The sequence below is a fragment of the Hyalella azteca genome, unplaced genomic scaffold (genome assembly GCF_000764305.2).
Source record: "Hyalella azteca isolate HAZT.00-mixed unplaced genomic scaffold, Hazt_2.0.2 contig2932, whole genome shotgun sequence".
NCBI classification, from domain to species: Eukaryota; Metazoa; Arthropoda; class Malacostraca; order Amphipoda; family Hyalellidae; genus Hyalella; species Hyalella azteca.
In genome coordinates, this window is record NW_025933189.1 from 109,585 (window position 1) to 122,714 (window position 13,130).

General features: G+C 38.0%; 1 protein-coding gene across 1 annotated transcript in view; it reads right to left on the minus strand.

The window, feature by feature from the left end:
- Positions 1–13,130, minus strand: part of LOC108674424 — a 66,553-nt gene that overhangs the window by 26,085 nt on the left and 27,338 nt on the right. The window contains exons 2-3 of the mRNA XM_047885735.1: positions 6,278–7,049; positions 5,567–6,020 (exon numbers count right to left, since the gene is read on the minus strand). Coding sequence (XP_047741691.1) covers positions 5,567–6,020; positions 6,278–7,049 — 1,226 coding nt within the window. The remainder of the gene's footprint in view (positions 1–5,566; positions 6,021–6,277; positions 7,050–13,130) is intronic.

The window sequence follows — 13,130 nt, forward strand, 5'->3', positions numbered from 1 at the left end:
AGAAAGTTGCCGGACAGCTCAGCGTTAACTGATAATTACATTAATTCTCTACTGAAGTTTTATGCTTGGTTTCGGTTTCTTTTCTTCAGCTTTCAAGAACTGCGTAAAACATTTGGGAATACTTATGAACATAGACTTTTTAAGAAGAAGCGTCAGTGATGCAGCAATTTCAAGGTAAATATAAATTGTAGTTGAAATGCAAATTTAGCGTAGAAATAAATGTAAAATAAACAATAAAAAATAAGGAATTGACGAAAGGGAAAAATAAGGAAATGACGACCCACATTTTACGTAAATAACTGGAATACAATCACAAATCACTGTCCCATCGCAGTTATTTTCAGTTGAAGTGACAAAAGCTATAACTAAATGTTACGATAATCCTGTAGCTTGTAGACTTCGCAAGTTTCGTCAACTTGGCAACAATTTCAGCCCGGTTAGCCCAGACCGGTCTGGAGGAGCTCGAGTGTAGGGCATCAGCGTAAAAACGCGCAAAAATTTTTTAGACCAAATATGAGAATAGAACAGGTTAGAAAGTAATGTAAAAATTTATCGCTGAGGGCTAAAAAATTAAAATACAACACGAAAAATGATAATCAAATAAGCTAGGAAGTGATGGAAAAAAATTTTCGTTGAAGGATAAAAAATATGAATTAAAACCTGCAAAATGATAATAAAACACGCTAGAAAGTGACAGAAAAAAAGTGTTTAGGAATAATAAATAAAAATGAAACAAAAAATGTTAACGAAACCTGAAAACGAGCTATAAGAAGTGATGGAATAACATAATCGTCGAAGACAAATCAGAGCTACTGAAGCAACAGATATAAAGCGCTTTCAACTACTCACAAGCTAAGAGACCTCAGTAACTGAACAAAACTACCGAGAAACTCTCAGGAATTCCTAGCCAGATCGATAGGCAGATATTTCTTGGGTTCAAATTTCAGCGATATTGTCGGCTCGCAAGTCAGGCAATCTTGTAGCGTCGATCCTTGTCGGCGTGCGACTTGGGATCGATGTCCGCTTTTGCGCTCCACGGAAATTCCACCGAGTATAATAGAGAAAAAGTCTATGAGCAATATTGGAAAAATGGCACCATCCCTTCAACTCTCTCCTGTACTCAACTGCCGCTCTTGGTCAAGGATATTGATTAGGTAAAAACGCACGTTTTTAACCCAACCTTCAACCAAAATTTTTTTTTAAATAAAAAGTATGAATAACAAGCTCTTTTCAATATGAGCCAGAAATGAATAAATTAATTTCACGTACACCATCCTCCTCCTGATAAAAAGAGAGTGCATTGATTGACGATAAAATTCTATGCACGAAATTATTGGAATGCACATTTTAAATTAAAATAATATATATTAATAAATGCACACTATATACTTTCTATATGATATGCTAAATATTAAAAGAAATATCAGATGTATACGTCGACCAGCAGCACCTGAAATTACATACGAGGCACGGTAATCACGACGTCAAGATCGTGACATGAAAGGAAGTCAATTACAGGCTGTCACTCGCAGCACATGGAATGACATCTTGGATACCTGCCATGCACCTTACCGCAGGGCTGACTACATTAAATCAATGTCAAGACACCAGCCAATTGCCTTGCTTATCTCAAATGACCTCGCTTCGTGATCCATACCACTCAGTGTTCGCATTTACTACACAAATTTAATCAGCACACGAAATTTTAACTTTGTTACAACAAAATTCTACCTACTGTCCGAACATTCTTCCAACATTCCAGGAAATTCTATCTACAGTTGATGCATTCTACATGCATTTTAAAAGATTCTACCTAGTGCTATTTCATTATAATTGCAGTTTATGATACTCAACTTATTATATCATCCCATTCTATATATAATTTCAACGAACTTCTACCATAAATCCTACCTTCTACGTACATTCTGCCATAAATTCTGCCTTCTACATTCTACTATAAATTCTACCTTCTGCCATAAATTTACGAGCTCGCCAGAATGTTTATGCCACTGTCTAGTAAATTTCGTCACGACCTCAAATATTCTAAATTTATCTGCACTTGAAACTTGTCACGGTAAATATTATTGGAAGAGTGGCGCTGAATTTATTTAATAAGAATAAGACAACATTAAAATTATCGAAAAAATATTTTGCAATTCATTTCGCAAAGTGAACGTACACACGTGTGTTTACGTAGGGGTGTTTACTTGGGTTGATAATCTATTCATATAAATATTCTATATCACAAAATATGATATTTTTCAGGCCAGTATATACCCAGTATGACAAGCACATCAATGAACATGTGAAATTTATATTCAAAAACAATAATTATAAATAAAATCAAAATATACATTCAAAATTAATATAATAAAAAAACGGAATCTTCAAAGAATTCCAACACTCAACTCAACTTCAAACTTCAATGTCAGGCAACGTGAGAAATTCTTTAAAAAAAATATTCATCGTGTCATTTCACCAGCTTAACTTCATCTGGGCTTAATATCCATGCAAAATAGGAAAAAGTAATCATCAGTTGAATAGTGACGAATGTATTAATATAAAATTACGACTACTAATAGTTAATTAATTAATAGAGCTTACCTGTTATTGAGAGATGATGGCACCGCTGGCAGAGGTGAGTCGAATGCACAATAACACGCGCTTTCTGTTCATACAGCAGACGTAAATACCAACAAGTATATGAATTGCATTAAAGATGACGTTCTCCAATTGCGATTAATTCATCTTGACCGAGCGTAGCCATAAGCCTACTGTTACACAGTTGAGTGCAACCGGGTCGTTAAGTGTTATCAATTTGCCGCAAGTTCTTAGCTTAACACGAGGCCAAAGAGTTGACCAGACGTATACTAAAGTTTAATTAAAACTGAGACTATAAAGTGAGTTTCATTTACCAAATGCAAATCTTTACCCTAAAATGGAGCATAGGAATGGCCCCATCTAAGACACATGTGCATAGTCTTGTTTTATGGGAATTTAGATGCGAATAAGATTTTCGACCTGCTTGGTCTCCTGTTGAATCATAAAGGCAAGTAACTTAAACAACGAACTAGCAGTGGAAGAGTTGATAACTTACACATGGCAAGTCATATATCTCATTGCATCAGTGAAAATAATATGTGTATCGTATCAATAAAAGATCATTCTGATGGATGAGTCATATTAAAAAATTATGTGCAGGTGCTCCGCACAATCCATGATTCCTAAAGCATTAAAATTACTAGATTGCTTAAGTCGCAAGTTTACCAGGAATTTAAAAGCAAAGAAAACAGCCAGAATATTAACCATTTCTTAAGATGAAATTTAGTTTTCTAATTGATTCTGATTTTCTTATAGGCTTTGAACTTTTGAACTGACGATGGAGCTGGACTCCGAAACGTTTTCATTCTTAAGAAATGGTTAATATTCTGGCTGTTTTCTTTGCTTTTAAATTCATGATTCCTCAAATCACAAAGGTACAAATTACCTACACGTGTATTGTTTGACTTTCGACGACTAATTCTAACGCGGGAGTATGTCACTCAGAGGAACATTGTTCTCATTGTAGTAATTCAGGAGAGAACAGAATAGACATAAGCTTTGATTCTGGCCGCTGATGCAAGAGCCCGAGTGTGAGTAAAATATCAGTATCCATCAAATAAATATCGGCGTTGAAGACTCGTCTTCTGTATCATTAAACTCTTAGGGAAACGTTTATATTTTGCCTCTTGCTACAAGAAGGTACAAATTTTACGACCTGGCTTAGTCTGAAACCTCCGTCTTAGTCTCCATAAACTCCGGCGCCGATATATGTACTTCCTATAAGAATGGCATTGTCCTTAGGCGAATTTTCTCCACCGGAGGAGATCCGGGCTTAATAATCCTATGCTTCATGAGCAAACTTTGTGACCGTTTTTTGAATGTTAATTTAAAGGTTAAAAAATCACATGTTTACGATAAAAGAGGTGACATTTTTCGACTACTGCAATCATGGCATCAAAAGTAAGCTTTAATAATTGGAGCATAAGCTAGAATAAAAATTTCCCGGCATCATAGGTCTAGCTAATAAACTATAAAATTTTAAGCAGTTTAAATGTGGTTCATCGACGTTCAAATAAAAATGAAATTGCTTGACTTTTAGATTGCTACGTAGTATTAGGCAATTCATCTACTTCAGTAGGTGCAGTGCTCCACATGCGAAATTGCGAAAAAAGTCGTGCAACTTTCGTAATGACCCAAATGCAAAAATCGTTATGAACGTCGCTGCCCAAGCCACATGCAGCCGAACTCGATATTTGCTGCAAGCTTCATTAGCTACCGGTTTTTTCTTAGCATTGAAAAACTTATCGGTAATATAATGCCCATCAAAGTATCACAAAGGACCTGAACACTAATCGATGACTTGGCTCATGTTGCACGACATGATGCCAACACTCATGTCTTGCCGCTATCAGTGTTGCTGCTTTGGTAATCGAAGCTTCTAAAGCGCAATTGCCCTAACAAAATTTAGAGTCGCCCCATCTTCTGGTAATCCTAATCAGAAGCTGCCGCGTCTGTAAATTTTCACTGGGTAACAAAATTTAGAGTCGCCCCAGCTTCTGGTAATTCGAATCAGAAGCTGCCGCGTCTGTAAATTTTCACTGGGTAGTAAGTAGCCTTATAACAGGTTTCAATAAACGTGAATCTCAGAAAAGACATGAAAATATAATAAATATAAATAATTTCATTTCATTATATATGAATCTCAGAAAAGACATGAAATTTGTGAAAATATACTAGTTTTCATCGTCATGAAAATTGTTAGTGGCAATGAAACTAAGAACATATTCAAGGGCGTTTATTCTGCGGCCGAGCGTAATTCTGCGTTATATTTTCTAGATTACATTCTCACTCGACCTCGATGCCCGAGGAATATGAATAAATGATTGTTGCTCTGCCACGAACAAAAATACCTGAATCTATTTTCTACTCTCAGATCTTCAACGCTTACTGTAAGAAAAAAATGTTTATTTTCTCTATTGATTTGAATGCAATAATCATGAACAAATTAAATGTGCGGGGTGCGAAACATCAGTAGAGTGAACAGAAAAAAGCCCTAATAACTTTCATTAATAAAATAGAAGTTTATTCAACAGCACTGCCATGTAAAATGTATTTATATAAATGAAAATAGTCTATAACAATCTTATCTTAGCGATGCAAAAAATTACTCGCCTATTTTACTCACCTATATAGCGAGAAGTAGGAGGCAGTGCTTAATTATACGCTTAAGCCAGCGCTGCTAAAATAAAATTAGGCTTGGACAGAAGAGGAAAAAACCGTGCCAAAATTGGTAGTAGGTTTAAACCTCTATTTGAAGGAATTACGCTAAAGCGATCGCGAGAGGTTTGAAGCGTTGCCCCCCCCCCCCCTTCTGTCAAAAGTACATAAGGTTTCCTCTTCAAAATGTCAATGAAGTTTCCGAATGAAGTTTCTGCAGGCTTAACGGCTAGAAATCGAGGTAGTGAAGACGCATTTGGGCAATATAACAATATATTTGCGCGATATAACAATATATTGTACTCACCAGCACGGGGAGAAGTCACAGTCGGTGCTGACGGAAGACCAGCTATTCTTACGGGAACGTGGCAGACCAGGAAAACCCGGTGCCGCAAGCCACTCCATTTCCCCAGACGACCGACGAGTCTTGAGGCTAGAGCCGCTCCAGCCATCAGCCATGACCCCTAGCCTGGGTGACCGCGGCCCAGGGGGTGAGCTCTGTGCAGAGTGTGGGGCTCGCAACACCACTGAGCCGTACAGTATCTGGGGAGGAGCTTGGGGGCTGCTACCCCGTCTCTGTGAGTGGGGTCTTGGACCACTAGTATGGTGAGGGCTGCAAGGAATTCGAGGGTATGACTGCGTGGGCTGCAAAAATGTCTGCGAGGGCTGCAAGAAGCTCTGTGCAGGCTGCAACTTTGGAGTGTACCGTTCTGTAGAGCCCCTCGGGATGAGGCGTAGCTGGATGCCTTTGGGTCTGAAACCTGCGTGAAAGCCACAAAAATTCTGTTGAGATACTCTAATTGCTTTTCTCCGTCGTCTGATAACTTAATAATATAAAAAATTGTTAATAGAAGCATATGATTAACATCTTATCGGTGGATATAAATTGCAAGAGATTAATTTATATAAGGTTCAACTTCAAAGCAAATGGGAGTTACTTATTTTTCAACGTTACGTGCTTCCCAATGATGAGCTAAAGTTATGCACATAATATATAGTCGGTTTAAATAATAATTACCTGAGAAGCATCTCCCTTCAGCACCGGCGTCTTCTCCATAGCGTTGGCGCTCACCACCAATTTCTTCTTCAATTGCAAGTCTTCTGTCTCCCCAAGGACCGGCATCACTGCTATCCTCTCTAAAGCTTAATTTGTACCTTCGGCTCGTTCCTTTACCGTAAGCATTATAGGCACCGTAAGACTGGGACTTGGACTCTGGATTGAGAGGATAGGACTCAGCGCTTCTCGAGAAGAAGGCCGGTCCCAGGCTGCGGCTCTCTCCTAAACTGCCGATACGGCGACCGACATCAGCGACAGTGTCCTGGGAGCACTCCCTAGCGACGCCTTTGTCGTCGCTCAATTCAAAGCTTATATGAACAGCGGTCGAGCATGAATATCCGCTACATTTCCCTACAGTGTTCGTGGATGATGCATCTGTGTTGTCTTCGGACTCATCGATGAGCACCTCGCAAGACTCATCCTTCTGTTGCAGCTGCTGAGAGCTGTCGTCTTCAGATGAACGTCGGGTCTCCTGGGGAGCTAAGCTGCTTTCCGCGCCAATCTCGGCCTCAGCTGTAAAGTTTGGAGGTAAACTTTTATACTGAAGTTCTGAGTCTAATCTGTCGATGTTATTGTCATCGCTCTTACTGATCTCGGGCGCAGTGTTAAAGAGAAAAGTTGGCTTCTCGGGGTCTGTTATTTCTGACGCTGAACGAACTACGTGAGCTGAGTTGTTCACCCAATCCTGAGTCTTGAGTGAGCGGTTAACCTTTGTGTAGCGAAGCAGCCTCTTCTGTTGAAAAATACAAGATATCATCAGTCAAAAACACGTTTATACAGCAGTTTCAGCGTTTATTAGACCGTACGCCGGTCACCGGTACTTAACGTCGCAGAACATTCACACACTGAGAGAAATGGATGGCTCCGGATGACCCACTTTGATAAGTTAACCGTGACCGAATATCGATGCACTTTTTTTCCTCACAACTTGCTCGATTTATGGGTCATACTGACTTTTTAAATTTCAGGCATGACTCACTTGTGGCGTTAATTTGCTTTTGACGCCACCCGTATCATGGATATGTAGGGGAGCATCTGGGCATCAGAGCGATTTAACGCCACAAGTGAGTCATGCCTGGAATTTGAAGAGCCGGAAATAGGTCAGTGTGAGCCACAAATCGGGCAAGTGAGTCAAAAAAATTGCATCGATATTTGGAAGCGGTCGACTCATCAAAGTGGATCAGCCAGATTCCAGACCCATCTATTTCTCTCAGTGCAGCTTGTTGCAGTCTCGAACGCGCAACTCACTGTTCCAATTTTGCTTTGCTTAACCGCCCGGCCTCCTGGCCGACTTTGACCAGAAATTGGCGCCCAGAGCTGGGTTCGAACCCGCAACTTTCTGCTCTTATCTTGGTACTCCGAACTTTAGCTACTGGCCCACCCTTTTACCACTTCAGGTGCAGTGCTTGTAGTTGTACGGCAAAATTACAGTAATGTGCGAATCAATAAGCCAAAGAAAAATAGTGACGCGATTCATGAAATACTGTTAAATAATACACAAGAATAATACAGCTGAGTATTAATACGCTTTGGATTTAGAAGAACACAGTGAGAAGGATTCAACAATAATATGCGTATAGACATCACTGCCATCAACTGCTGCAGACACCCCAGCGAGAATTCGTCAGTCCGTTTTCTGATCGTCATCAAATAACTGCACATTTCAAGGTAGTACTACAACAAAATTGGAGTAACGACAGCATTGAAGATTCAACACTTTCAAGGACGTTAAGGCTTAATTTTAGGCTTATCAACATGGTCTCAATTAAAAAAACAATCAATAAGAAATGTTTCCATAATAATAATTTTATTCTCCAGAGTACCATATGGAGAGTTAAATAATGCTAAATTTCTCACAGAAATGTTGCCTCCCACAGTACTCAGCGGCGCCTAGCAAGAGGAAAAAGAATTTTTTCATATGAATGCGTAAATGAAAAAAGTAATTTTTAAACGAGTCATAAGTAAATGGAACCAAATAACCTCATTTCCAAAATTTTAATATAATTACATAAAACTTTATGCCACTCTGTGTCAATAAATATTTATTGATAACATTGTTTATTAAAACTGCGTTCATAGAATGCGAGTTGTATTGGATTCCGGATGATCCCTGACAAATGAAACGGGCCATTTTGAAGGGATCTCCGATTTATTATTTCTCAAAAAACCGCCAGGCTTAGCGAAAAATGTTCTCGAAAAGAAAACTTACACCGACTTAGCAAGAATTCTGCTAACGAGTGCTAAGATACTCCAAGGTCGCATTAGAGAATCCCAGCTTAAAATGTGGAGAACACAACTACAAATAAAACCATTCTACGATTGGCTCTGAGTCATGGGAAATCTAAATATCAACATACATTCTTCATAAAAGTACGCCCACGAAAATAATAGCAATAGAATATATATGGACATACGAGAATTCGAGCATTTTTTAGACGTATTTTTTTAGAGCTCATGTCGATCTCAGATGACAACTTGAAAGCCGCAATTCATTCTCTGAGATCGCTTGCAACAGAAGTGAAAAATCTTGAGCGATTCAATATTTGGTAATATTTTTCGTGCTTCGAAAATTTTACAGAAATCCGTAATTTTCAATAAATTCCCTGACATTTGAAACCGGATATTTTTAAAGTTGATAAAAGATCATTGAATCAAATGGTTAAAATAACCCAAATTATATTTTTTTATTCTAGCATGGAAAATAAGAAGGCTCAGGGTTTTAAGATCTTCACAAGAGTTTTAACGAGATCTTTGTTGATTCGACCGATGACCTCAAATTGAACAATTTTCAACAAAACATCCTTTCTATAACCGCAGTAAATGTAATTTTATTCTGAGTTCTTCTTTAATAAAAATGGGAGTAAGAAAAACGAAACCAGGTACTCGAAAAAATAAATAAATTCTTTGCTTCATTCAATGAAAGATTCCTTAAATGTTTCATTCTGTAATATAATTAAATAGAATGGAATGATTTTATTGTGTAATAAATCGAAGCCATCGTAAAATGACACCTTTACCACTTACTGTCACAGCTCAAGCTTAAGAAAAAAATAATGTGAGACCAAATAAATAGAATATTAAAAAGTCTAGCATCACGCTGGTCGTCCAAACGACGACACAGACAATCAAATTTGTGGTTGGTTGGAGGTTCTGGGTTTATACTTTCAAAAAAAGTTAAGAGATCGTAAGTTCATCAGCCAATCATTGACGGCCTTTCAAGCAAAATCCACCAATCATAGACAAGAAAATAAAGCGTAAGTACTTACGTTCACTATACTTTCAAAAAAAGTTAAGAGATCGTAAGTTCATCAGCCAATCATTGACGGCCTTTCAAGCAAAATCCACCAATCATAGACAAGAAAATAGAGCGTAAGTACTTACGTTTACTTCGCGAATTTTGAAAGTACAGTATGGCCCCAGTGCAGTGACTCCAGCATCACACAATCAAGTCGTGTGCAGACGATACAGAAACAAATTTGCGTGTCAAATTACAGGTTAAGCTGCGTTTGTTGACCCCTGAAACGATGCATGAGAATCCCATACGGCATCAGCATAGTGAGTAAAAAATTTCTGATGATTTCGGTAATCATTCCAGAGAATTTGGGCTAGAGAAAAACTATTTTCATTATCCGCAATATCGATTCAGGGAAATTTTCACCACACTTACAATTATGCTCAATCGTTGCAAACTCAGCACCGAACAGAAATACTTATCAAGTTCGGCAACGTGAGAAAAACAGAGCCCAATAATCACGTTATAATAGGGCAAACAAATTATCGAACATTAATATGCAATGGACTTGTGATTTAACCTCGCATTCTAAATTTGAAATTCTAAGTCACGGATAGCTTCTAGATAAATTTTTCAGCCCAAATAACAATGAATAGGCAAAAAACAGAGGTAGTATGAACTCAAAATAGTGGAGTTGGACTTGAACGTTTTTAATCAATTGAATTATGAGCAAATACGAAAAGGTAATTTCTGCTTCGCTCCAAAAGGAATTGCTCTAAACCTCGAGAAGCGCGGAGTTGTTGTTTCGCCTGCAAAAATTTGCGACTTTCCACTGAAAAGTGATAGCTATACTGCACGAGACACATTTTGGCAGGTAAAAGTTTAAGCATTATCCAGTAACAGGGCTCATTATGCCGAATAATTCGGCGGATCGAAAATATTTGCATCAAAAACAGGCCACGCAATGCTTCTCTAAACTGAGCGATGCTGTAAATACCGCATCCAAGAAAGCAATTTGGAACTTCCATCGCTTCAAGCCGCAAATTTGTAAAGATTAAATTAGAAGTACAAATATTCTAATTACCATCATGAAGGAAGAAAAGTTCGAAAATTACCCCGTCGAAAAGAAAGTTCGTCTAGGGCACTCTAGGCGCATTCGAAATTATTTTTCGTTATAAAACAATATGCCGACCGACCAGGTGCAAGAGCGTGTACAGAATTTATCAGCCAAAATAGCCGAAAAGATGATGAAATTCATAGGATTTATGGATTTTGGCACGAAACTGTGTTATATATATAGCAAGCAGTCGTTACTGCTCACAGACACATGCATAATTTCTATATATAAAAGTTTTTTTGTACATCTAAAAAATCAAAGTCTAAACTTCAGTCTGTTTCCAGACAGAGATCTCGTAAAGATCTTTACGCAACATAATGCTTCAGCTCCACTTTTTTCACACCAATTTTCAAGTATCACTAAAAATGAATCCTTCTCATATGAACTTCAATAAAGTTTTTCTCCAAAAAAGTTTATTTTGATTTATATTCATAATTTGTACACGTTATAAATGCACTATTAACGTCAGAATACAAGCAAGGCTCAGGAGGGTCACAACTCGAGCCATCTTGACTGCGAAGTCCCATTAGGGGGCCAGCGGCCGGTGCAGGGAAGGTGAGCTACACTTTCTTAAAAAAAACATTTTACAACTTTTATTGTGAGCCTGAAAGTTTAAAATGATATAATTAAAAGGGATTTTGGAATCAGCTCAATTTCATGCACCTCAGCTCCATATAGCTGATAGATGAATTGAGGACCAAAAACTCCAGATATTCGAGAGTAGAGATCCAGTACAGGGTTAAAAAGATAATAATAAGATAATAGAAATTAACAAGTAACAATATTGATTTAGTTAAAAAGCATCAATAGCTCAAATTAAATTAACTTAAAATTTATGGAAACGTATATCTTTATTCCACGGCCTCCGGTAGTCAGGAACAGTATGATATATAACGGCTGTGATTTGGCGAGACAAAATTCGAATAATTAATTAAAAATATAAACAAAACAACTCTTTGGTCGATGATATGCGTGAGAAATTCATCACAAACAGATCCGTCAACAGCTACATCCTCAATACATGAGCCGCGTGTATCTTTAAACGAGTAGCAATTTAGGTACGTATTTAATTCTATAAATAAATGTTGATGTGAGAGCGAATGACAAACAAGAACAACACTCACCATTAAAACATACGTTGAATCCAATCAAACATCTATTTGCAGGCCAGTACGTTTTAATCATAAAACTCCAGGTTATTATAGATCATCCTTGGGGAAGAAATTGCTGTAACACTTCTATGAGGATTGAAAACGTATATATCTACGGAATTATCTTCACCGATCGAAGCCAATTTGACTTCAATGGGAAAGAAAACGTAAGTCGTGAATTCGTCAGAACCAAAAGACTCTTCATTGGATGCTAATAAAAAATCCGACGTCTTGGATCAAGGAAAAAAATCAGACTTGGCAGGATTGGAAGGGAAGCTGCAACTGAATGTTTTTGCAGCAGCGCTCAAAGTGAATTTCAAACTCGAATTGAACGTCAGTAGTGCCCCGCACGTAAACGAAATTCAATTAGTTTATGCACGGAGGAAAGCGCATCGAAAACTCGGCTGCAAAAAAGTCATGCCTTGACGATTCCCGTTTAACATAGAGCTACAAGGATCGCCGACTGAGGCATCCACTTGAAGTTCTAAGCAAATTATTGCGTTGAAATCGCTTGAAATATATTTGCGAGCTTTAGCAAAGAAGCCTGCGTCATGATGGCCAATGAGAAATTCTTGTACGTAATTGCATCTATTGATGGAGGGCAATTGATATCAAAGAGCTGAAAAAATTATACATCACGTTGTTCAAAGCTGTATCCAGTTCTTATCGTTGTTTGCTTTCTTCTCAATTAATCTTCAATTAAGAATGGAAAAGTACGCTAAGAATCATTTATGATTCACTTGACAACTGAATGAAGGGGAAATAAATTTTGCATTTAAACGTACAATTGTATATGCCTGCATATTTATAAAATGTATGGTGACAACACAATAAATCTTTTAGCGATCACTGAGTAAAGCCTTTGGAGATCAACATATCATAAACATAAACCAACATACATATGTATGTTATTAAGAAAGCTTCGTTGATCAATAACTGACATCTAATGGGAAAATGGGTTTACAAATTCAATGAAGAGTCTTTCGATAGAACCTCAAATGTGTGATCGTTTTCAACGTTGCGAAGGAAAGCTCAAGTGAAGAACTTGTTGCCTAATTAACGTGAGCTGGCATGCAACAAGAACCTTCCTATTGATACGAGACAAGCCCTGGCGGTCCAATTAAACCAGCGACAAAACTCCTGCGACGGTTGAGTTGTCACCAAGTAGATATGGCAGGAGCAGACAAACTTGGACGTAGACAAGTACAGGCTGTACTGCTACATCGAGGACAGGTTACGGCTGTACTGCTACATCGAGGACAGGTTACGGCTGTACTGCTACATCGAGGACAGGTTACGGCTGTACTGCTACAT